General features: G+C 50.6%; 11 protein-coding genes across 11 annotated transcripts; 6 read left to right on the top strand and 5 right to left on the bottom strand.

Annotated features, from left to right (window-relative positions):
• Nucleotides 1-233: 233 nt before the first annotated feature.
• Z518_06637 (uncharacterized protein) lies at nt 234-2,422 on the bottom strand (the record flags this gene model as incomplete). Its single annotated transcript, XM_013414769.1, has 3 exons — nt 234-901; nt 954-1,342; nt 1,398-2,422. The coding sequence occupies 3 exons, from the start codon at nt 2,420-2,422 to the stop codon at nt 234-236; spliced, it is 2,082 nt and encodes a 693-aa protein (XP_013270223.1).
• A 463-nt stretch (nt 2,423-2,885) lies between these two features.
• Nucleotides 2,886-3,956, top strand: Z518_06636 (uncharacterized protein; the record flags this gene model as incomplete). Its single annotated transcript, XM_013414768.1, has 1 exon — nt 2,886-3,956. One exon carries the CDS (start codon nt 2,886-2,888, stop codon nt 3,954-3,956), a length of 1,071 nt encoding a protein of 356 aa, XP_013270222.1.
• A 205-nt stretch (nt 3,957-4,161) lies between these two features.
• Z518_06635 (uncharacterized protein) lies at nt 4,162-4,648 on the bottom strand (the record flags this gene model as incomplete). Its single annotated transcript, XM_013414767.1, has 2 exons — nt 4,162-4,190; nt 4,240-4,648. The coding sequence occupies 2 exons, from the start codon at nt 4,646-4,648 to the stop codon at nt 4,162-4,164; spliced, it is 438 nt and encodes a 145-aa protein (XP_013270221.1).
• Nucleotides 4,649-5,574: 926 nt separating this feature from the next.
• Nucleotides 5,575-7,115, top strand: Z518_06634 (uncharacterized protein; the record flags this gene model as incomplete). Its single annotated transcript, XM_013414766.1, has 2 exons — nt 5,575-5,792; nt 5,846-7,115. The coding sequence occupies 2 exons, from the start codon at nt 5,575-5,577 to the stop codon at nt 7,113-7,115; spliced, it is 1,488 nt and encodes a 495-aa protein (XP_013270220.1).
• Nucleotides 7,116-7,363: 248 nt separating this feature from the next.
• Z518_06633 (uncharacterized protein) lies at nt 7,364-8,233 on the bottom strand (the record flags this gene model as incomplete). Its single annotated transcript, XM_013414765.1, has 3 exons — nt 7,364-7,414; nt 7,480-7,891; nt 7,941-8,233. The coding sequence occupies 3 exons, from the start codon at nt 8,231-8,233 to the stop codon at nt 7,364-7,366; spliced, it is 756 nt and encodes a 251-aa protein (XP_013270219.1).
• Nucleotides 8,234-9,525: 1,292 nt separating this feature from the next.
• On the top strand, nt 9,526-12,777 carry Z518_06632 (uncharacterized protein; the record flags this gene model as incomplete). Its single annotated transcript, XM_013414764.1, has 1 exon — nt 9,526-12,777. The coding sequence occupies one exon, from the start codon at nt 9,526-9,528 to the stop codon at nt 12,775-12,777; it is 3,252 nt and encodes a 1,083-aa protein (XP_013270218.1).
• Nucleotides 12,778-13,544: 767 nt separating this feature from the next.
• Nucleotides 13,545-13,988, bottom strand: Z518_06631 (uncharacterized protein; the record flags this gene model as incomplete). Its single annotated transcript, XM_013414763.1, has 2 exons — nt 13,545-13,716; nt 13,801-13,988. 2 exons carry the CDS (start codon nt 13,986-13,988, stop codon nt 13,545-13,547), a joined length of 360 nt encoding a protein of 119 aa, XP_013270217.1.
• Nucleotides 13,989-16,899: 2,911 nt separating this feature from the next.
• Z518_06630 (uncharacterized protein) lies at nt 16,900-18,271 on the top strand (the record flags this gene model as incomplete). Its single annotated transcript, XM_013414762.1, has 2 exons — nt 16,900-17,034; nt 17,132-18,271. 2 exons carry the CDS (start codon nt 16,900-16,902, stop codon nt 18,269-18,271), a joined length of 1,275 nt encoding a protein of 424 aa, XP_013270216.1.
• Nucleotides 18,272-18,790: 519 nt separating this feature from the next.
• Z518_06629 (uncharacterized protein) lies at nt 18,791-19,546 on the bottom strand (the record flags this gene model as incomplete). The annotated part of the gene is made up of 2 exons (XM_013414761.1): nt 18,791-19,329; nt 19,513-19,546. The coding sequence occupies 2 exons, from the start codon at nt 19,544-19,546 to the stop codon at nt 18,791-18,793; spliced, it is 573 nt and encodes a 190-aa protein (XP_013270215.1).
• A 1,855-nt stretch (nt 19,547-21,401) lies between these two features.
• Nucleotides 21,402-23,298, top strand: Z518_06628 (uncharacterized protein; the record flags this gene model as incomplete). Its single annotated transcript, XM_013414760.1, has 2 exons — nt 21,402-21,493; nt 21,540-23,298. 2 exons carry the CDS (start codon nt 21,402-21,404, stop codon nt 23,296-23,298), a joined length of 1,851 nt encoding a protein of 616 aa, XP_013270214.1.
• A 674-nt stretch (nt 23,299-23,972) lies between these two features.
• On the top strand, nt 23,973-24,661 carry Z518_06627 (uncharacterized protein; the record flags this gene model as incomplete). The annotated part of the gene is made up of 2 exons (XM_013414759.1): nt 23,973-24,148; nt 24,220-24,661. The coding sequence occupies 2 exons, from the start codon at nt 23,973-23,975 to the stop codon at nt 24,659-24,661; spliced, it is 618 nt and encodes a 205-aa protein (XP_013270213.1).
• Nucleotides 24,662-24,811: the final 150 nt, after the last annotated feature.

The raw sequence follows: 24,811 nt of genomic DNA, 5'->3' as shown, positions 1-24,811 counted from the left end.
GACAAATACGAAATATCTCTACCAGTGATTCCATCTTCTGTTCTTCGCCGGCCGCTTTCCAACGGGCGGACAGCGCTCAGGTTCCAATATATATCCCATTGAACATCCTCAATGTTCACCTGCTCCTGTGACAACTCCGCTTGGCACCGTAGAAAATAAAACTGTTAGAAAAGGTACAACTCGTTACCTCGTAGACACATAAAGAACCGGATTCGACCGCACCCTTTTGTTGTTCACACATCGATACTAAACCATTCGCAAATACAGTTGGACCCCATTTGCTGCACCGTATCTGGGCCACGTTTGCGAATTGCCATCCTGCTTCCTCCTGTGGAGGCGGCTGGGGTATATTCACTCTCTTCAATGCAAATGGTCGGTATCTCGGGTATCGGCACGATTTGCCAGTTGTTAAGAACTTGCATCTGCTGGCAATAGGGCTGTATGTTGTTCTCTGGCTTGCGCTTCTCTACCATCTTCACCAATTTGGGGAAATACGACGAGCCGACCGGTGCCTGACGTCGAATTTTCGGGTCACCCATATGCCCATCTTCGGTGGGCTCACTCGGGTATGGAGTAGTCATTGATGGATCAAGCGTGGTCGATTGGGTTATATGCATTGGAGATGATGGCGAAGAACCATACACAGCGGCACTGGTGGCCGTGGGGTCCCCAGATGTGATGGTGGCAGCAGAGCCCGAGGCACTCGAGTCATCATCGTCGGTGGTGTCCTGGTCCAAAAATACCCAAAACTCGCTGATTGTCGAATTCCAGAAGCAGTACCATGGTTGATCACCAACGCTGAGATAGTCCGCGGTCCATATATCATCACCCCTTTGCTCCAGATGAGATGCGGGAACCGATCGTTTCTTCGGACCAGAAGGAGTGAGTTCATCGGAATGTACTAAAGCACATTGTCAGTGGTTAGATATACGAGTTGCGCGAGGATAACGCACAAATGCTAAGCTTGTCAAACAGGACGCTAAAGAACAAGGCGACACCAAGTTCGTCGTCTTCCTTGTCCTTATAGGGCTGTAGCGTGAAGGCTGTACCATTGAAGTCGGGCGGCTGTGGACCATATTTGAACAGTTGAGGCCTCACAGAGTAGTCGTCGAAGACCACCGAAAGGGGTGGACCACCGTTCCCGCTTTCAAACACATCAACTCCAAGCTTGGGAAAATTTCCACAGTCCCAGATGTGTGCATATGTGCCATCGACAACGCACGCGTCAATTTCTTGCGTTTGATTGAGGGGGATAGTAAAATGTCCGGTCGGGCAAGCGGGTGTTGATGGGCCTGTTTGGGCAGGATCCGCGTCGAGCCAAACCGTCGTGGTGGCTCCTGAACTGGACGAAAGTCAGTGAACTGTGCGTCATCTTTTTTTCCTCTTCCTGAACGTACGCAAGAGCTCGATCTGTTCCCTTTTTGGTGCCTACGATTCCACCGACCACGCCACCCAGTACAGCTGCCAAAACCACTACTGCTACCAGGATGACCATGGTCCACACTGGCAGTCCGCAGCAAGTCCTCCTCCTCTTCTTCTTTTCGCTCATACCTTCTTTCCGTGCAGTTTCCTCAGCACCAGGTCCAGACCTCACTGCGGTCAGTTCCACGTCAGACGCGGAGGATGTCGGGGGTTGGGTGGCTGCAGCGGTCGTTGAATCTTCACTGGTACTGGTTCTTTGCGGATCTATCCTCGCCATATCGCCTTTTGCAATGACATTGTCGGCGTACCGACTATATGGGGGTAACTGCTCGACGTGGCCGTCAGTTCCCACAATATCACCCACATCGTCCCCTGATGAATTTGTTCCCGGTTGATATGATTGCCCTAGCCCTGGGAACCCTAGAGGTATATTTGTCTCTGGATTATCGCCTTCTTCAGGGACCGTATTTTGCGGGTACATCGAATATGGGTGTTCTGGACCACCCTGAGGAACAAACGGTCGCTCCAGGGGTCTGATGGTAGACTCGCTAGCAATGCTCGAGGCACGAGTAGCCTGAGGATATAACCCATATGGTTGACTCGGTGCCGTCGGTCCCCGGTAGGGACTCTGAGCTCGGGGCATAGAAAATCGAGAGGAGGTGCTGAGGGTTCTTCGCGAATCAGCCATGGAACGGGAAGAGGTCGATACGGCTCGGTGGGGATCGGCGGATGATTCGGCTGGAAAGGGTCGGTGGGAGGTGGAAAGACGGTTGAGGCCTGTAAGAGGAGCATTTTGCACATTGTCACGGCGGCCCAGGTTCAGGCGTTCGGGTTGGCCATCGATTGAGCCCGTTGGACTCGGGCTAGCTAGGGCTTCAGCAGGGTCGACTGCGTATTCGTCACTGAAGACATTCGGATTGGACGGCTCGACTGATGCCCTCCTGGACATATTCTCGTCTCCCATCGATAACGATCGTCGTGAAGGGAGTCGTCGCGCCATTGGCGCTGCGCCACCTCTTTCGGAGACCTGCTCTAGAAACCGCGATAAGGGACCACTCGGAACGAACGGGGGGTGGAAACGAGTTGGAGGAGATGTATCTCGAGATTCGAGGTATGAGAAGGCGTGTCTGAGGATGGGAGAAGGAGGAAGGTGACGACCTTTGTCGTTGACGGTTGATGACTTGTGGTTCAGGGCCTCAGGTTTCATTAAGCCCTTGACTAAACTCGTAGAAGTAGTAGCCGACTGGGACTAGCCTGGTTGCCCGACCCGCGGGGTCTTGGCAGCCTCTGGAAAACAAGCGCCTTATCATCTAGCCAGAGCCGATCTTATCCGATTCGAGTCCCGGAGTTGGCTAAATAGACATTCTGCCTGGCCAACATCCTTCTTCATTGTTAACCCTGCCGGCAGGGGGCCGTATAATAATCCTTCTGCCGCACTGTAAAGCGGCTGGCACTTTGTGACCATGACGGCCGCCGCCGAGGTCCAAAATCTTCTGCGATTCCTGACCAAAGATGCGCGCCTTTCCTTGGCGGATGCAATGTCCAAAATCAATGCCCTTCGAAAACAGCAGCTGAATACCCCCGAGAACATCTCTAAAGCCGATGAGGCCAATCTCAAGTCTATCTTTGCCGATGAGAAAGTGTTGAAGCAGGTCATCAATGCCGCAAAACGGGTATCGAATCCCAAGAAGCGATCGTCAGGCCAGACAAGTTCTCCTCCCTCGAAGCGTGCGAAAATAGAGTCAGATGAATTCGACGACGAATCCTGCCTCACATTGCCTCAGACAGACCTCTCCATCGACGAGATTGGGAAGATGATCATTGACACAAACCGAGCACCGCTCTTTCTCGCTTTCACGATTACCGTTCTCGCCTACACCCATCCTGAACAACCCCTATCGAGCCGATTGAGTCTAGCGCAAGCTGTCGTTAGTGCAGGTGCGCAAAGCAAGGCCAAATACCTTGGTTTAACAACGGGCCCTACTCCGGAGGAGGATGGATGGGCACAAGGCCAGCCAAAGGTGAAAATAATGGGCCGGGAAGTTGCAGTGATGCGGAGGCATGTGGTGTCGAAACAAGAAGACGACAACGCTCCCAGCACTGCTTTTTGGGGTTTGGATCTGGAAGCGCTTCGCAGGTCAAATGGCCCTCTGATTGCTGGTAAGGACAGTAAAGGTCACGAAGGGCCGCCCATACATAAACCTGCCGCGGCTCGAAATTATCTGCTGAAGTCAATGATGGCGGTTGATTCTGGCGCGAGAGCACCAAGTCAAGATGGGGGAAAATCAGAGACGGTTGTCAAAAAGAACCCCAAGGATACGAGCCGCAAGAAGGAAGAGGCCGCGGCAGTAGTTCTCAAAGCCATCGACGTTGTCTGTGAAAGCTGGGCGGATTCCTTAACGAGGGAAGAATTAGATCAAAAAGCGCAGTCTTGGTATGTCCGCGCTCGGCCAGATGTGGCTCAAGGACAGGCAGGCTGGGGACAGAGAGGTCAAGTGCGTCTGGAAGATATTCTGCGCCTGAAAAAGGGATGAAGTCAAGGTCTCTCTTGAAAATTTTGAAGCAGTAAGGACACGGCGAGGAGTCACGCCGACCCTGCCAGCGTCGATTTCATGGAACCAAACCCAGACTACGGACGATATGTTGACGCTCAAAGCAGATCACAGCGCAAGCAGCCTCAGGCCACTCTACCCATCGAAATCATGTTCCTCAGCTTTTGATTCTCACCAATATCCAATTCTAATTACCCTTCTTCGGCCCGACGTCACCTATCAGAGTCAGATCAAGGCACAAAGATTATGGCGAGTTGGATGTTACCCTGCCAGAACTTCTTATCCACCTTATTATCCTCTTCCCCGAGCTGGTTCGTCGTCCTCTCACTTCGCTGCTCCATCTCTTCATTGTGCTTCCTCACTTCCGGGTCATCTATCTCGGCGGCCGACTTGGGACGGTGAATGACGGGTCTGGCTCCCTGACTGGTGTTGTCGCTGCTGTTGTTTGATTGGGACCGAGAAGAGGATGATGCGGTGCCTTTCCTCGCTGGGGCTTCCGGGCCGGGATGTTCAAAGTGGGCTTTGGGGTTTTTTTCATCTGTGCCCTGTTGCATCCCGGATTGTTCATTTCCATAAGATTGGTGAGCAAATCTTGTTTGCTGAGGATGGAAGGGAACTGGAGGCTGACGCGAAATTCGAGGATACCTGGCATGCAGATGCAGGAATGATTGCATGCTGGCGACTTAATGAAGTGTATTGAAGTCGGCGCAAAGGTGTTTTTGCAATTCTTCAGGATACGAGTCACGAATGAAGGAGAGCTGGTCTATCAGAAAAAATCGAAGTCCCTTGGTTTACGCCTTCATGACTTCATCGCATGCCAAGGCCAGTGCATCATTCCCCGTCCAAGGATTAACCTGGTACGATCAACCTATTGTTTTGGGCTGCAAGCGGAATATCTCCTGCCTCGGTGTCTCTGTTGCTGTACATAATATACTCGAACTATGGCTCAAAACCTGCGGACATCTAGCCTAATGCCGCCAAATACATCCCGTGCAGTATTGGCTGTAATGGGTTTGTAGGTACAGTACCTAGATGTCTCGTGATGTAAATAATTGTAACAGGAGATCCATCGTGAGGCACCCACCCACTCGGATTCGCGTGTTTCTCCCCCCGCATCATCACGAGCGGATGTATGAGTTGGCAATTCCGGGTTGAATTTTGCTTCTTATGTAGGGAATCTCGTCCGGACCGGTTTCCCGCACTCGCTCTGTAAGTACCTGCACCTCACGTAGTTACGATCCCACTGGTTCTCAACCTTGGACCTTTGAGCTTTTGCGCCACATCTCATGTGAACGTGTAACCAAAAACACCGTGACGTCAAAAGTTGGCACAGACAATCTGTCACTTCCTCTTTCCTGATGATTTGAAGTCTCGAGACTCGTCGTAGTTTTGTTTCTTACTTTCCCTTCCTCGATCATTGTCCTTCTAAGATACCTACCTACCGATTCATCTAAAACTCCTCACGGAATCAGCTACCCACCATGAAGTTGTCCCTCTCCAAATTCCTCATCGTTGCTCTCGCTTCGACTCAAGTCGCCGTAGCCGGCACCTGGTTCGGTAGGACCGGTATGATTGAAAGCCCCTCAGTCAATGCAGCCCCATGCTTACCTTATTTCAAGTCTACAACAAGTGGCACGAGACCGAGCTCGAGCGCTGGCTCTCCGACCATGATATTCCCTATCCTACCCCCGCAGATAGGAAAGACCTCGAAAACCTGGTCAGAGAGAACTGGCAGGCAAAAGCTGTCGACCCGGTCGCTGCAGCTGGAGACAAAGCCAACGAGAACTATGGTAGTGTCAAAGACTGGATTTTCGACAGGTAAGCTTACCAACGGAGCACAAGGTCAAGCTCCATCGAGTGACACCCAACAGCTGGACAGAGTCCTCCCTGAAAGCTTTCCTCGACCATCATAACATTCCCCCCCCTCAGCCACGTACGCGAGACAGCCTCTTGACCACCGCTCGTCAGAATTATGATGCCATCGCAAAGAAACTGGGCGAATATGCGTCATACCCTGGCGACTGGCTTTATTCGATGTGGTCGGAATCTGAACTCAAAGAATTCCTCGATGAGCGTGGTCTTCCTGCCCCGCAGCCCACCACCCGCGACAAACTCATTGCACACGTCCGACGAAACGCTCGTCTAGCAGCCCTCAACATGTCTTCTGCGGCATCCGCCGCAAGTGCGTCATATTCTCGTAGCATCTCTGAGGTTAGCAAGTCGGCCGCCAGTGCACAGGCGAGCTTGAGTGACATGCTCTTCGATGCATGGTCTGAAAGCCAATTGAAAGAATTCCTTGATACCCATGGAGTTCCCGTTCCGCAAGGTAGCAAGAAGAACGAACTGATCGCCTTGGCTCGTAAACACCGTCATCAGCTTGAGAGCAGCGCATCATCGCTTTCCGGGTCGGCTGCTTCGGCGTATGGAGCTGCCACTTCATCTGCCGGTAATGAGTACGCCAAAGCCACCGACGATGCTTCTCTCGTGGCCGAAGATGCTTTCAACAGAGCTGTTGAAATGTGGTCAGAATCTCGTCTCAAAGCTTATCTTGACTCCCGAGGTGTCCCAGTTCCTCAGGGCAGCAAGCGTGATGAGCTGTTGAAACAGGTCCGATTGAACAAACACAAGGCCGCTACCGCGTGGTCCGCATGGACCTTCGACACCTGGACGGTCGAGAACCTTCAGAAATACCTTGAGACGCACGGCAAGAAGACGAAGAAAAATGCCCAAGCCAGCCGTGACGAACTTCTCAAACAAGCCCAAGATACCTACGCCTCTGCTTCCAAGGCCGGTGGCTCCAACTATGCCTCGGTGACCAGCTATCTTGCTAAACAAACCGATGCTGCAAAGGACACAGTATTCGACACTTGGTCGGACCGCGAATTGAAGTCTTATCTCGATAGCTATGGCATCTCCAACTATCAAGGCTCCACCACCGACCAGCTCCGAGCCGAGGCCCGGAAGCAAGCCACTTATTTCCGATACGGAACTTCGTCTCCCCCAGGAACCATCCTCGAACAAATTAAGAATGGTTGGCAGTGGATTCTAGGACAAGTTCAAGGGCCAGCGGCTTCTGCTTCTGCAAGCTCCGCGGCCAGTGCTGCTTCCAGGAGTGCAGCTGATGCCAAAGCCGAGCTGTGAAAGGATTGGAAATGATTAACTAAGAATTCAGACAAAGAATCATTCGGATCGGGATGAGGACCAGGGAGTTGGTCGATCGATCAATACTTCAAGCCTGAGTTTGGCGGATGAATAGCCTATGCACGGTACCCCTAGAGCTTGAGAACTACAATAGCAACGTCATGGTGACGAATATAAAAGGCCGTCCTTTGATGGAATCCACATGATTGTTTTCCTCCAATCCTTCTCTGAGGAGAAACAGCGACAATTCAATGGAAATCGGTCTTTTTAAATGCCACCAATTTGCCAACAACAAGATACTGGCTAGGTGTGAGTGAAACCCTGTTCACCGAATGCCAAGCAAACATTCCGGGTCAAAACTCACCTTCTCATCAAACCTCTCGATCCACCCATTCAAATTCTCAATCTGTTCAGGCGTCAGATCCTTACAATCATCTAGCGGCCCGTCGAGGTCCTTGGTCAACATCTCCTCATCAAAACTCTGACAGGCCAGGCCCCTCGTGGCATCACGGCCCGCAAAGTTTTCATAAGGGCCACCGGGTCCATAGAAATTGCGCCCGCTGCTCACATCGTATACTTTGCCCTTGACCGCGAGGTAGACGGGCCTGTTGTCTTTGCCATTGTACTTGAGTAGCGTGCGCGGCGTGTAGGTTTGGAAAACGATCGGTGAAGGACCCTTGGGGAGGCTCGGTGGCTCTGAGGGCCGTAGACGAAGGTACAGGATCGTAAGCAGGATGAGGGCGAGGGTGATGTTGAGCGGTGTCGCGACGGCGTAGCTGATTGTTAGTTAGTTGAGAGGATGCAAAGGCAGAGAACGGGACGCACATGGATTCTCGCATTTTTTCGTTGTATGCTTCGACTTCTGCTAGAGTCAGATTCAGGTCCATGTATCCAAGCCGGGGGATTGAGGCGCACCTGGTGGTATTCCGCTCATTTTGATGGATGACACTGCAAGTGGCACTTGTGACAAGACCGACTAGATCAAATTGGAGAGTGAGGATGATGCCACAGGGAGAGAATTGTAAATTAGAAGAAAGGTTTGTGAACTCCGTTTCCCGGATTCTTATATCGTACAAGGTCTCCTGCGGGGCGGGGCCGTGGTGGGGATCCCGAAACATTGTGGTGGTATTTATGTAAGCCGACTTCTCCTTACATCAAAGCTACGGGTAGAGAGGCCCTCCATGATCTGTATTTATAGAGACTTCAAACACAATTTGCTCTTTCCCACTCTCACTTATGTTAATGACAATATTTTCCCCCGTCGTCCCGATGCTCTTCATACTCCCCCCGCAACCGAATAAAAGCAATATCCTTGAGCCTCTCAACCAGGAATAACTTGCGAGAGGTCAACCTGAACGCTCGAGATGCTTCAAGGGCGTCCACCTATTCCTTCCCATGCTGAGCTAAGCCGCATGCAGATTGCGTTGACTGGTCCGCCAACATCCCAGCTCTTTGTCTGGGACTTGCGCTTCCATCGAGACCGGAATGGAATTTAGCTTGGAGCTCAGTCGTGTATCGTGCTCATAGCGAAGACTCGTGGCAACTGAGGCGTGGTTTGGGCGGTCTTGTTGAGAACGTGGAGCTCGTGCTTTGAGCTTTTTGACCCGCTAGAAGTATTGATTGGAAAGCGTTTTAAAGCATGCAGAGACAAGATTACACCAAATCCAACGAATCCTCTTCCACCATGTCTTAGCGAGAGTAGAAGTCATTCAAGGGAACAGCAACTGTTATGGTTAGCAACGTAGGTCAACATGGTACCAACGTGTTTGACTTCAATTCCCCCATTCAAATAAATGTTAGCCTAAACCCTAGGGTAGCCATGGTCCACCACAATCCGTTCTCACGAGTTACAACAAGTTTGAACATCGTGCAGCGAGCGAAGAGATTCATAAGAGACCGATGCTGTACTTCAGGAACTGCGGTAGGGCTAGCAGAAGAAACCTAAACCATGATTGCGAGAATGACAATGCTGAGAACTGGGACGACTTTCATTGGCCGCAAGAGTCTCTGCTGGGAAATCGTGCCGAAGCAATCTGAAAGAGTATCTCTTTCCGCATATCGTTTCGGCTATGAGCCGTGTGGCCACAGATGGACCCTAGTCCGGTAAAATTGATTTGGCAAAGTGACTGTTCCCAAAGTTGAGACTCTGATCTAACTACCGAAAAGGGGTTGGCGCAGCTGCGTTTTAGGAAAGATGCTTCCCCGTAATAGCCGGCCGCGCTTTTGCATCGACGTACGCCAAAAATGTCCAAGATATCACTGAGACTCAATTTTTGGCGACCCGGGCGGAATCAATTACCATTGCTGGCTCGAAAATTTATTCTCTTCAAGTTGGTGTCATCTATCACATCATTATGCGATAGCTGGCTGGCCTCCAAATGTGTCTCCTTGAGCTCCCCTCTCCCAGGCCATGCGCAAATGCTTTAAGCAGGCCCAGTCCAGAAGATATTTTTCCTGCTACTGGTCTCCGTCGCGTCTCTCTGCTAGGGACATTCGATCGTACCAAAGTTTCATCCGCTTAAGAAAGCCTTCCCGAGTCCCGTTCTCGAATTTCTCCCGCCATTTCTTCTCTTCCCAGCAGAGAAGCCCGGGTCAAGATGACCTCTCCTCTCTTCCTTCGGCAGCAGAAACAGACGTCCAAAAGGTGACAATTGGCGATGACATTGGACCGACAGAGAGGCCGCAAGATTATCCTCAATACTGGGTGGCTCTGCTGGAGAAATTCCTACCCGAAGATTTGAGTCTGTCAGATCAGCCAGTATCTCACACAGCCTCTCCGGATAAATCACGCTTCAAAAATGTGCTCGAAATCCTCACCGAAGCTCAATCTCAGCGCAATTTGGACATTTTGGCCTATATGGTACTAAAGCAGTGCCGGCACAGGGCTGTTATATACTTGGTCGAATTGTTTCTGAAGCCTGCTGCAGTCGCCACGGATTTCCGCAAGGAGAGGCCGCCTTCCAATATAACTTGGCCGATTACATCGTTGTGTAATTATCAAGGTTGGCCAGTCGAACTTGATCTGGAGTCTCACGTCGACAGATGGGCGCCAGCAGCGTGGCTCCGGCCTTTCAACCCCGATTGTGATACAATCCCGGCGGAAACGGCAATGCAATTGGTCTGGCCTTTTCTGGCTGAATTGGTCATCGCCGCCGCCGAACAACCCGAGGAGGAGGCCAGATTGATCATGAATACAGTCTATCAGATCATTGCTCGGATCCATAATTTCGGTTTGGTCCCTGAAAATCTCTACACCTACTCCTTGCCCAAAGGCACCACAGCTGTCCAGCAGCCACCAATTCTTAGCTTGTTGAGCTCAAGAATTCTTTCAACGCTTTCGGACGCCGTTTGGCGCGCACATCAGGAAGAAACAATCGCACGAATGGAAAGGGAAGGAAAGCAATTTTGGCGTTTCTTTGAAGATGCCCCAGGTGGTCGCTTTCGCCTCAAAGTCCGTGAACTTGGACCAGAAGTGTGGTTGGAATTCATTCTTTGGTGCTGTGTTGAAGGAGGATTTGCTGCTGCGGGGACTCGAATTATCAACTCGTTGCGTCAACAAGTTGATCATCCGTGGTACGCCCTTCATTGGACAACGGGCCAGTGTATAGACACTCAAGTCCCAAAGATCGACTGGGATAGGGTCGATCGTCGTCTCGGAGGGACGGTGGGCCGAATAGAAGGTTACAGTTTCGACAGACCTTTTGCAGAAATGCCACCGCGAACCATTAGCGCCGAAGTTGTCCTTGCCCTCGTGGACTGCTTGATCAACAGTGTCGATCTCGAAATCGCGGGAAAGAAACTGCCACCGGATCAAGTTCAAGATCAGCTCAGCAATGTTGTGTCGTTTCTTGAACCCCACGGACTGACTCCTACATATTTCGACTACCTGGCTATTCGATTTTTGGAAGCCGAGAGGATAGGAATTCATGCGAGGGCTCCTGGATTGCGGAAGTGGGCTTCCACTCTCTCCAGATTACGCACTTTAAAGGTCGTACGACGACGACGACGTCGTCCTCGTCCAAAATCTGGACTCAGCTTTGATTCTGTGGTAAATCACTCCGAGTTACAAGCAGGAATTCTTCATCAAGCACTCCAGGCTTGTATTAATTCAAATCTCACGACAAAAGCCCTCAATACCTTGACCGACATTCAGAAGCTTGTGGATGGCAATAAGCTAGAAGCAATCAGCCAATTTCTTTCTCTTCCAATGCGTCCAGAACATGGGTTCTTTACTTCCAGACCCGGCAAACGTCACTCCGAATTTATCAATTCATATGGTCAACTTCCGACATATAAGCTGGTGCCAATTCTGAATATGGTCACTCATGCCAAGTTATTTGGCCTCGGAGACTGGCTTCTTAATTCGCAGGATGTTGATGGCCCTGTCATCCCATTCTCGGTCTGGCGTCAACCTTCTATCGCAACTGCAATCATTCGCTATGCCGTCGGAAAAAATGACCCTGCCCTGATAAGCTCCGTTCTGGTTGCTCGTAAAAACTCAAAGAGAAAGCCGACCGTGAACCTATTGAGAGCTCTGACCAACTCTCAAATCATTTTCCGCGATTGGGACAATGCGGTCTTTCTTCTCGAAGAACTGCAACGAGCTGAGGGTGGTGGATACAGTCCAGATATCGTTGCGAGTCTTGCCGCCTCAATTTTGCGAATGGAAGATGAATCAAGGAAAATGCAACATGATAGCACTGACAACGGTTTGCATCACGCACAGTCGCTACTCGGTGATATATTGCAAGGCCATTATGATGCTCCGAAGAGCGGCTTCAGGACGGATCAGAGACGAGAATTTCGACGGCAGATAGGGTTTTTGTTGCGTTTCTTGGAAAACATCCCAGACAGCAGCGTGCAGAATATCGCCGTTCAGTTCAAGACACAGTTTCCGGCCAGCAATATGGCGGGTCTGTCCAAAGACACGTTCAATATTGTATTCTCTGCAGTCGTGGAGACTAAAGGAGCCTTGGAGGGTCGTCGGATGTGGGACTTATTTTGCATGCATCCTAGAGTCTCTTCGGCCTCCAACGAGACACATGCACCCGGTTCTTTCGGTCGCATTCCGAAAACGGGGTCTTCTGGAGATGATGAAGGAGAGATCACTTCTGATCGACGCCGTCCTGACCGAACATCTGTAACACAGAGGGATGATAGGGCAAATCAATCTGAACCCGATGCGGGCTCAGCTTATACTGAGTCAAACCAGGATGCCCTGCTTGATGGTGAAGCCTTGCAAACTGGTCTAATCAGCACTTCCCCTCTTAAAGACAGCGCCTCTTCATCTAATCCGATTGTCGTCCCCAATATACAAACGCTACAAATTCTTGTTAAAGGTGCGTTGGCTCAGCAAAATTCGAGACAACATGCTCCGAAACACACCGAGGCTGAGCTTGATGAGCTCCTTCATTGGGTCGAACCTTTGTACCGAGCCTTTGGTATGTCTGAAGAAGACGTCGACGCAGAACTTCACATGTGGACCACACTGCCTCGGCAGACGAAGTTCCAGAAGACATTGGGCAGATTCCAAAACAAACGAGCCCAGTTGCGTGAGAGGAGTAACCCAGACATCCGAATCCATTTCTCTAGAGGAGCGTATTCTCCAAGACGACCTGGTGATGCCTTCACCCAGCCAACTCTCGCACCGGGGCGAAAATGAGTGGGACGGACAAGTATTGACCACGAAGGATGCCGAAGTTGCCCGAGACTTCGGTGGATTCGATCCAGCGAGAATCCCACTTAATGGTCTTTGAATTTTGCGGCCGTCCTAATGGATATATTGTCCTGTGGATACCGGCCGCTTTATGACTCGGGCCGATGTCATGTCGGAACAATGGTGTCCAGGAACCGTCAATTGAGAACAAAGTTCATGATACCAGGACATATTCTAGCCCTTCGGTGTATATATATGTATGTATTCTACAATCTCGGATACCACGAACATTGAGGATTGAATAAATGAATCTGTTGCGCAAACCGTCCATAATAGCTGGCCACTATTCAATGCCAACACCCCGGCGGTTCGGAATGAAGTCAGCTTCGCTTCCTGGAGTACAGCCTCTCTGTGTTGGCGTCTCTCTTCACATTTGTGACAATGTCCCCACCAGAGAGCATCGAGCTGTTATACACCATGTAACAAATTCAGTCTACACCTTGATTGCACCAACGCTTTCTGCTCCTGTTTTCTCCATCGTCACCGCCCCAAACTTTGATCTCCCCATACTTACACAGCGGCACGGACGGCAAAACCCACCGGACCCGAGCAAACCAGAAGACTTCATAGACTCGAACTCTCTCGGCCCAAACCATATATTCACTCTACCACTCGTGTTTGTTTACTCCCGCCGCCCTTCCACCCTTGTTCCGGCCACACCCACGGGCGGGGATCTTATCCAAGCCAGCTTTCGCCGCTTCCCGAGCGAATTTCTACATGAAGAGGATGGCAGACGTGGTGTCGCGGTCGTTGATGGGGAAGACATAGTTTACCAGTGCCAGTGTGATGTTGAAGGTTTTGGCCAAGTCGTATTGTTCGAGGAGAGAGTGGGCAACGTCGGAGAAGAATTTGTGGCCTGATTTAGTGAGGAATTCTTCTCTCATCCTATGAGTAGAGGTTGTGTTTGTATGGTAGGGGAAAGAAGATGGGTGGAAATTTAGAATTAGAGGGACAAGGGGACGGACATACTCATTCAGAATTTTTCGTCTCCATGAAGGTGTTATGGCATCTATATAACGCCTTCCGTCGGGAGGCCTCGCCAATGTTGGGTCGCCGATAATTAGAGCTGGACACAAAGCACAAAAACTGAGATCAAGTCCTCCACTTCGGAGATATCTGGTGCCCAGCCTGAATTCATCGTCACAGAGATTCGCCATGATGGCAAGCCGATCTGACACTGCAAAATTTTGTTTATTGAACATGTAGTATGGCGCTTCGGCTGCTGTGCACACGTAGCGAGGACCGTGGACTGTCATATCTCGCGTTGTTAAGACGAACTTCGGGAAGTACTTGGACCATTCTGTCGTCGGCTCGAAATGGTATCGTGAAAATATACTGTACCTGTCTAGCTTCGAAGCCAGGTTCCCATCGATCGGCATAGATACTCCCTCCAAAACAGGAAACCGTCTGCAGGTATCTGTCCTCGCCGTGACAGATCTTCTTTAGGTACTGATCAAGTGTTCGATGTAGCTTTGCAATGGTTAAGCGAAGTCTGCACATGGGGGATTTGTCGTCCCATTGGGTCCAAGGTCCTGAAGCTGTACATTTAGCTAAGGCATCAAAGACGTGTTTGTTCTGTCAGCTCGTAAGCTGAGACTGCCAGGTAAAATTCTACATATTCAAAGATCAAGTCCATCGCCTGTATTCCACCATTGTTATCTGAAGAATCATTTTGGCCAATGCACATTTGATCAATCCACAGCAATTGATAGCCATAGCGGTAGCAAAATTGTGCAGCTCGCTTCAAAACACTGTTGGGGGTAGCCATTTCGCTTCGGGTATGTTCATTGATGTTACAGTCGTTGCCGAGCATCGTTGATCGAGTGATGCCCGCGGTAGGAGAGGGCCATATAATGCGGGCAAGCTGGTAGAGTAATTGTTATGAAAGTCATCCACCGAACAATCGAAGGGAGCCGACACTGGCCACGCTGTCGATCAGACAACTGGTCTGTCATGCCTTCCATCTACAGCTGTCAAGGCAGCGGTAGGTGGCGGAGTCGAATTGGTCGACCGATTCTTGCTGGCCCTTTGTCATGAACTTTAGCTCAAACATCCATTTTCCTGCCCTAACATCGAGATTGATTTGATTGATTTGAATTTCTTTCAACTGTGCCGTCAAAAGCCTTCTGGCGACCGCTGCTACATGTCTTGGACGGTGAGACTATCGGACTCTGGTTCTCATACTGTGTGCGTATTCCACCTGCTCGTGACATTTGGCGTGAATAGATGAAGGACCACCACTTCGACCTTCTCTGACATGATACTCGCGGAAGAATCCTCCCTCAGCCTCGTCATCGACGTTGTCCTCATCCTAACTGGATTTGGTTACTAGATCTGCTTGAGGCCTGGTGGCTTTGCCTTTGGGGCATCATTTAAATTTAGTCGCTTGAAGAAAATCAGAGGGATATCAGTATCGTCTTTCATTTGATCCCTGGAGAGGTCGGCTGCTTTTACGTTGATGAAACATGGGGAAGCCACCGACATTTCTGCACGAGCGCCTCTAGGCCACCTGCTGGAGGCTTTTTGTGCTTCTTCCGTTTGTGGCATGCAGTCTGTTGTCCTCCTTCGATCGGAAACCACAAAGCGCAAACTGATTAGGTGAGTGCTGCAGTTGCAGCAGATGAGTGGAGGGTATGGTGAGGTTGAAGGAGGTTCTTCGGGCGCCAACAAACTAGAGCAACAGTTTGTACTAAATGAGTTAAAGCATCCGTGCTGTCCTCCGTTGCGTGAGGCTGTCATGGGTTCGTCCTTCGGCTGCAGGGATGATGATTTCTTGCTTTCTGGAATGAGACACCTGGAAATTACGCCAAACGAATATCATCAGATATCAATATGCAAATCCGTTTTATCCATTCACCTAGTCGACAACACGGGACTTGTATGTCGACTTGATAGCTTTCAGCGGAGAGGGCTTCCTCTCCGCAGGGGGATTGAATATATCAGTGAGTCAGTGGTGCCTACTTCTTTCGTCTCTTCCAGTCACAACCAGACAAGAAAGAAAAACAGCGAGGCACCCTCGTCGATGTCAAGGAGGCGCTGGTACTCCCTCGCTCAAGCAACGTGGCCGGGTCGGGGCCTCCAACATCGGGGGTGGGAGTTTCTTTCGGCCCCTAGATTGTTCGAGACTTATCATCATAGAAGTAGGCCGCATAGCCAACTGGCAAATACCGCCAAGGCGGCGTAAGAATGCCACGATGTATTTGATAGACACCCTGTGTCATTTGAGAGCATACGACAGATGTTCATCAGCCGATCGAGGCGATTGATGTAGTTTTCCACAATGCCAGATATCTGATGCAGAGCGTCTCAGGCTGCCACGGGCGATCCGTGACACACCTACCTCCATGATAATATTGTCGTCAAGCACCGTAAACGCGGCAGAAATCTGGTGCATTTTGGCTTTGAAGCTGATTGCCCGGCACGTTGCGGCATGTACAATGAGATGTGGATGTATTCGCGCGCAAAATCTAACGTGTCGTTTGCCGCAGTTGGAAAGCACGTTACTGAGATATATACTGAGAAAGCGAAATCTCCCGATCCAAGGGGCGATTTCGCAGCCATTGATCGGAAAATAAAGGGGGTCCTATCGCCTGGCGTCGGCAAAGGCGTATGAAGTCTTGGTAACCAACACACCACCAATCATACCGACACAAGCCTTTTCCCTTCGCTGATATCGGGCGCTTCTTTAGACGATCAAGTTTCAGATTATTCAACCAGGCTTCCTAGCTAGTGCACGGGCGTTCTGCCGGGCCAAAAAATTTGGGGGAGAGGCTTGTCACCATCTGAAATTCCCTATGTCATCGTGTTCAATTGAAACTCTCTGCTGTTTTGCGTGCCAGCATGCAGAGCCACGATGTCGTTTATCTAAGCCACGACCAGCAGCATTGAACTGTCCTTGTCGGAAGACTTGATGAGAAAGGAAAAAAAAAAAAAAAACCCCAAAAATAAAAAAAACAACTCATTCTCGTTGCTTTTTATTAAATGCCTGTCTGACAAGCACGAGATCTGATCGGTGATTTTGGTGCACGTCAGACTACTACTTTCAAGACTCGATAGCTGATTTAAAGGATGGATCAACGGGCTCAGAAGTCAGATCCTAATCATCCTGACAACGAAATGATTGCCACTGTGCATAATGTCAATACAGGCACGCCCTCTCCTGTCATGGAGAGCGGGCTGCAGCGACTAAGACATCTAACGTGGGTACGTCCGCACCAAATACGCCTTTCATACTATGCTGGCGACTTCTTATGGAATATCAATAGGGGCTGATCTCTAACAAATACCTTGGTAACATCAGGCGTGGTTCACCTTCCCGATGGCCACGGGGGGACTATCATTGCTGCTCTCACCGAAGAACCAACCACACACATTCCCCGGTCTCGAAACCATCGGCAAAATTGTCTACATCTGGGACTTATGCGTCTTTACCCTCACGGTCACCGGTATCACGTACCGCTTCGTCAAGTGGCCGCGCGTCCTGAGATCCAGCCTCGTGCACCCGACAGAATCGTTGTTCTTCGGCACCGCGTTCCTCTCCCTGGCCGGCATCATCATCGGCATAGCTCAATACGGAATACCTAACTGCGGCGACTGGCTCATCGTCGTCTATCGCGTTCTCTTCTGGATTTACTCCGCCGCGACCCTCGTCGTCGCGGTCGGTGCATATTGTATGCTGTTCACGAATCCGAGGCTGAAGATCCAGGACATGACTCCCGCCTGGGACTTGCCGATTTTCCCCTTTATGCTCAGCGGGACCATCGCCAGTTCGGGCATCGAGTATCAGCCCCACGAGTTCGCGATGCCCATGCTCTTCGCCGGTCTGACGGCTCAGGGCCTGGGCATGCTGGTCTCGTCCTTCATGTACGCCAGCTACACGCGCCGCATGATCAACTATGGATTCCCCTCGCCCGAGTCACGGCCCGGTATGTTCATTGCTGTTGGCCCACCGAGTTTCACCGCGCTGGCCATCATCGGTCTTGCGGACCATTGGCCCAGTGGCTACGAGTACTTCGGCCCCGACGCCGTGACGGCGCAAGTGGTCAAGATCCTCGCGTTGATGATGGCCGTTTTCATTTGGAGTTTATCGCTATGGTTCTTTGCCATCAGCGTCGTCAGCTGTCTGGCGGTCTACAAGACGTTCCAGTTCCGTTTGAACTGGTGGGCTTTTGTCTTTCCCAATGTCGGTTTCACGCTCGCCACGATCAATATCGGCAAGAGCTTACGGAGCGAGGCCATCAAGTGGATCGGGTCGGTCATGACCATTGGCCTCGTGGTGGTATACTTCTTTGTGCTGTTCAATCATGCGCGCGCTGTGTGGAGGAAAGATGTCCTCTATTATGGTAAGGATGAGGATAATTACAAGAAAGAAAAGATGGGAAAGATGGAGGCGAGGGACGAGGATCTGGAGAACTGTAAGTGCGTGGGAAAGGGAGAATAGAAAAAGAAAATTCACGATGCTTGAACTTTGTGACATACCCTGCCACGGAAATGTTTTCTCTTTGGATGAAATAAAGGCTGGGGACTCTCGCAGATTTAGCGAGACACAGGAAGTTTCTTTTCAAGCAGGAAGGGAACAGCAGAAGAGCGATTGGATTGAAGATCTTCTTTTAAGCCATCATACTTGCGAGCAAGACGGGGCGAGGCTTGACGGGGAAACAATCACACCATGAAGATAGAAACGACGACATCAACATCCCAAGATTCAATCCATTCCTTCCATTAGATGTCCGCCCCCATAACTACATCATCCCAGTCCGAGACCTTTCGGATTTGAAGCATAAGCGAATAATATACAGTCAATCATCCACTCCATTTCATATTCCTCCCAAAACGTCCCTCATCCGCTCCGGTCCCAGTCCATTCATCATCCAGCATTGCGCGAATTCCGGTTCCGGCCAGCCATCCCAATCCACCATGTACATCCCCATCCATTTGGACGTACAACGCAGCGGTTGCTCTACGAAGACTTCTGCTGGCTCCTTGTCCGAGAACCAATGCCCTCCGTAGCCCGAGGAGTGGGCTCTTTCTTGGACTTGGGTAGCGCTCCGTCAGTCTTCTTCGGCCGACCGGGTTTCTTCTTTTCCGTCTTTGGCTCGTCTTTCTTTTCTTGTTCCTTCTTCTGCTTTTTGTTGCTGCTGTCTTTCGCCTTGATCGTTCTGCCCTCATCGTTCTCTTCTAGAGGTCCATCTTTCTTGTCTTCAGCTTCTTCCTGTTTGTCTCCACCCTCCATATCATCGTGGTTTCTTTTCTCGCCATTTTTATTCTCGGTCTCTCCGTGGCCCGCATCAGCCGATCCGTTGGCCTTCTCTTCAACGTTGGGCTCCGAGGCTTTCTTTGCCACATCATTACCGGACCGCTCGACGTGGACCGCAGGGTTGTCGGGCGCCGCGTTTTCCTTGGTGGTATTACCGCGCTTGGAGTTAATGGCAATTTCGCCGTCGGTCTTCTTCTCTGCGACGACACCATCTGGTTGGTCACCGCTCCGATTCCAGGAGACTGTCAGGAGGTCAGTCAGGAAAAACGATTCGGCGACGGTGCCGAGGGTTTAATCTACAAAATGGGAAATGAAGAACTCAACACCAAAAGGCATTGAGTCCCCTCCAAGCGGATCGGATCCCACAGAATTCAGATGCTTGACGACATTGACGCTCAATGAGGAGAGGTCAAGATTCGACGTACCTTGGTCTCCTTTCTCAGGTTCCTCAGAAGGCATGGTGACGTCAGCGAACACACGCTGTTTACTCAGTCCGACAGACGAGCAGTGGAAGCCAAGTAAACAGAGGAGGTTTGGTCGCAAGAACTTTGCGACCACAATGAAAGAATGTTAGAGATCTAGGTGGACGGTAGGGGGTGGGAAGAAGGAGAAGAAGTCCAACAGTGAGGGAATATGCCTGGGTCAGCTCGAGGTCTAACGTAGACGCAGGCCTCTGAGGCACACCATTTGTGCCCATTGAGGTGCAGCTGTCGACTTGTCAGCCACCCCCCAAACCCTCCCCGTATCGTAGATGAATCTACCCTGGAAGTCACCAGGGGTGGAAGCTACTCGGCCGCTCATCACGCCTACGCAGGTAATACTCCGGGCGTGGATTAATGACCATTCGGCTCAGGGGAACGTCTCCCGTGGTAAGAGAAAAGTGGCTTAGTTTGATCCCAGAAATCAAGTTCGATTCTCCTCCCACCTCCACAAGTTCGAGCTCATGGCCGCACACGACTCCGTGCTCCGTTAGTAAAGGATTGAATGAAGACGTATCCGGACGGTCCCGTTGCAGAACACAGCTACTTTTATTTGCGCAGATGCTCGTCGCTATCATACGGTATAATCTGCTGGCCAGTTCATAATAGGGCAGGGGGAAGGAGCATGAATGGGGGGAATGATGGAATGATTGTATAAAATGTATGTTTGACGCTTTGCGACCGATTTCTGGCCTGCCTTGGCTTGGTCATTGATAAAATATCCCCCTTGCCGGCGCATACAGGTATACTAGTGGCTCAAACTCGAATCCACGCTGGACCCAGCCACATTGCTACGGGCATCTTCGGGCGCTCCAGACCCTTCCTCATCACACGACTCTCGGCTGCTCAGCAGCTCCGTGAACTCGATCCTCAACTATGTCACTTTCGTCAATGGCCTCGTCGTCGTCCCGGGCTGAAACAGGACTTAGAAAATGCTTCCATCATAAATAGGAATGGAGATGCGCAAACCGAATTGCTCGTCTGCATCAGCTGAATTTGGATCAAAGGGGTCCTCAGCCGGCTCGTCATCACTCTGGGTGAGAATATGGCTTGGTCCAGTTCGCCATTTGTAACCATCTTTGGATGGTGTCGGGCCCAGTGCTACCCTCGACACCCTCCGAAGTGGGTTGAAAGTCTTCCCCTTGGAGCTGCATACATATTGATATAAGATCAAGTAAGTAGAGTCAGTGGAGATAAAAGATGAGGAGTCGAAGATTGAGGTGGATGGAAACCGTATTTCAATCGAGAGAAGATATTATAGGATTATATAGACGACAAGACTCATTTGATGAGAGTGATCGAAGCAACAATGTCGTTATGACGAATTGACCCCTGTCAGATTCAATATGAGTCTTGAAAACCAAAAAAAAAAAAAAATCCATTGTCGTCAAGGCCGGTGCACGCTCCACGACCATAGTCCGGGAAGGTAATCCATGGTACACCTCGACCTCAATTATTCCTAGAGACACCAGCAGAAAAGCGTGAGACTAGGATAGGCAACCAGTACCGGCGGAAAAATTAGAGTCTAGGACGTTCAGTATTTGGTCCTAAGCCTGATCTCAAGTGTTGGCCGCTCCGCTTTTGGATCTTCGGGAGGCTGGAGTTCAAAGTTATGGATATACGATGGCTTGTCGTGACACAAGACTGGATCTCTCCGAGCGACGGTCAGGTGACACCGCGTTTCTGCGCGACGCGGTTCGTTTCTCAGCTACAATCGTGAACTTCCGACACAGCAGTTCGATAGTCCTTTGAATGCTCTCTTAAACTTTCCTTATAATGCGAAAGCCTTGGCTTAACTTTCATAGAATATTTCTCGGAAGCAAAGCGCGTTAAACATGCCCGAAAACTGCGCAAATCCCAAACTGGCTGAATGGCTGAAAGAATGGATGGACCAAGCCAAAGAACAAAATAACAAGGGCTATTTTACGTTCGCTTCCCCCCTTTTAGTTTGACAACGTTGCTAATTGCCCTAGGTACAAGAAAGCCTACGAATCAATCAAAGCATGTCCACTACGCTTTTCTCATCCTTCGGAAGCTCAACAGCTCAATGGCCTCGGCCCAAAGTTATGTGACCGGCTGACCAAGAAAATGAGGCAATTCTGCGAAGAGAATGGACTTGACATGCCTTCCAAAAAGGGGCATCGAAAAAGACCTCGGGAGGCTCTTTTATCTGAACCTGTGGAACCCGAACAAGCGTCACCGGTGAGACGACCAAGGAAAACACAACCCTACGTTCCAAAGTTGAGATCGGGTGCCTATGCTCTCATGCTCGCTTTGACTACTTTGGATCAAGACAGCAACCAAGCTATCCCGAAGAAGGAGCTTATAGAACTAGCACAGCCTCACTGCGATTCGTCATTCTTCGCACCCAGTGATCCTACCAAATTCTACACCGCCTGGAAATCTATGGAAACTCTGGAGAGAAAAGAGCTGGTCTGCACCAAGGGACATCCGACTAAGAAGTATTACCTGTCGGATGAGGGATGGGAGGTGGCAACCCGTATGAAGGCGACATTGGCGGGACGAGGTGTCCCATCTCCCAGCCCAAGGAAAAAGCGGAAGACAGAAGCTCGCGAAACGAGGATTTTGCCATCACTTTCTCCCGAACCCATGAACAGGCGGACTGCCCCTGCGATTCCACCGACACTTGACCGACCGAGAGAAGCAATCACCCAGAGCAGCTGCTCTACCATCGTGGATCTGTTGTCGAGTCCAGAACCTGATTGGCCAGCTTCAGAACCAGAGTTGAACAGTTTCAATTTTGGAAATAAGCATCTTCACATGCGACCCCCCAGTGCTGGGCCATCCTCTAAAGAATCCATCGTTCTGCCTGCTGGCAGTTTCGAAGTGAAGATGATTCTTGACATGCGCGAGATCCGGACCACCACTGACCGTGACTACATTTCCGGAGAGTTGAAGAAGCTCGGCGTTGTTCCTATCATCCGCTCGCTTCCTTTGGGTGACGTTTTATGGATTGCAGATGTCCACCCCTTGTATGCCGAAGCCCTCAAGGCCGCCAACGTGGGTGATGATGAAGGAAACCTGGAAATCGTTTTAGAGCACATTCTTGAACGAAAACGACTAGATGATTTAATTGGCAGCATCATAGATGGACGTTTCCATGAACAGAAGTTCCGACTACACAAATCTGGCATCAAGCATGTTACTTACCTGGTCGAACAATATTCCCTCTCGGCAGAACGGAGTGAGAAATACGGAGAGTCATTGGAGAGTGCCATTGCCGGTATGCAAGTGGTGGACAACTTCTTCGTCAAGCAGACAGCCAAATTGGATGACACTATCCGATATTTGGCCCGTATGACGAAGACATTGAAGGAACTGTACGAGAGCAAAAATATTCACGTTATCCCTTCACAAAGCTTTGAGGGGGGGGCCGTTGCAACAACGTTGGAACGGCTCAGGAAATCCGATCCGGGAAGAATATACGGAATGACATTCTCGGTTTTTGGCGCCATGTGTGACAAGTCGGAAAGCATGACACTTAGGGATGTCTATTTGAAGATGCTGATGTGCACGAGGGGCGTGACAGGAGAGAAGGCAATTGAGATTCAAAAGATTTGGCCCACTCCGCGTGCTTTGGCTGAAGCATTGGAGTCTCGAAACAAAGGACCGGAGAAGGAGAACATGATCAGCGACCGACTCGGGAATGCCATTCCTCGGAAAAAGGTTGCGAAAGCACTCAGCGCGAAAATTGCTGAGATCTGGGGTTGATAATGCGCACAACTGCGCCAGATGTATAGGACTGTTGAAGCATAATCAAAATAACGATGATAAGATTCTGGCGGTCCGTCCGTACCGGTGAACCAATAACGGATTCGAGACGATTGACACAATTATCCTTGAATACGCTCGGGTACATTGGACCTCTCAAATCGGAAATTCGGCAAACTCAAAGGGAAGAACTGGCAAGCTCGCGCAAGCTTGCGCAAGCTTGCGCAAGCTTTCCCCAGTCTCCCATCGAATCAGCTTCTTCTTGCTGCGACGTCGATCAGGCGTCCCCACGCGGCGCAGATTCTGGGGCGTTGGACCAAATACTAGGTCAAGCACCATGTCACCTTGGGGACGGCTTTTGCTGTTTCAAATAAAACCTGGCGATGAGATAGGCGTTGTTGAGTTCCCTCCTCTTTCTCTCTCTTTTTTTTTTTCTTTAGCTGTTCATCAAATTTGGTTTGCACGAGGCTGCTGACTTCAAGCTTGACAGGAACTAGCTAGGGCTCGTGCGACATAGATCCTTTTCTATATACGCGGGCTTAGTGGATAGTCAGTAGTGACCCATTTCTACATCTCAGAGGTGTCTTCTGAAACGATTCGCACGACAGATATCGACGTCCTGATAACGTTTCATCCAATCATCCGACCAATTCACCACTACTTCATCACACGTCATGCTCGGGATTGAAGGTCTCACAGATGCGTCGTTCAAAGGCGATGTACGGTGGGCGAGAACGGCGAAATGGTGTGGCTATGCGCCCATTGTCGTTTCGGTTATATGTGTTCTTAGCATGGTCGAGATTGCCTTGGGCGCCGTCTGGATTGCATCGTTGAAGACAGACCTCAATTTGTACGTTTATGCCAAAGTCAAGACCGAATATTGCCGATCGACATCGCGGTCACTAACATTATCTCGTCCAGCGCCCAAGTCATTCAGCCCATACTGATCCCCGGACTGTGCTTCTTCAACGCCATCCCGTCGCTGCACTTACACGTCCTGGCGCGTGTCAATCCACCGCGTCTGGCCCTCTGGTTCTCGACTACACTCTCGATTACCCTCCTCGTGAGCTCTGTACTTTTCCTCGGCGCATGCGTCGGGAACAACTCGCGTGGTTCGCTGCAGCGCAGTGAATGTCCTGGCGCCACGGGCGGGCTCGCTCGTATCTGGGACATCATGGTGGCATTGCAATTAGTCAGCGCGGTGCTTTACGGCTTGGTGGCTGCCATGGCGTGGACAGTGAAGAGAGCGCTCGAGGCAAGGGAGCAGAGGATTGCGACGGGGGAGGAGATGGTGAGTCAAGAAGAGAAGGAAAGGAGGGAGAGTGAGGCGAGGGAGAGGTGGAAGTATCTTTCCGCTGGTTGATGTTCTCAATGTTACTATGACCCGGATGCTGTCTATCACCCAATGCACACACACTCCACACACACTCTCCTCCTGCTAGCGGGTCGAATGGGATGCGCATATGGGCATTCAGATCGTACCTTCAAGCTGGATACATGTGAGAGGGAGATC

Source organism: Rhinocladiella mackenziei (genome assembly GCF_000835555.1).
Source record: "Rhinocladiella mackenziei CBS 650.93 unplaced genomic scaffold supercont1.5, whole genome shotgun sequence".
NCBI lineage: Eukaryota > Fungi > Ascomycota > Eurotiomycetes > Chaetothyriales > Herpotrichiellaceae > Rhinocladiella > Rhinocladiella mackenziei.
Note: the sequence above shows the minus strand (reverse complement) of the source record. Positions and strands in the feature narration are given on the sequence as shown.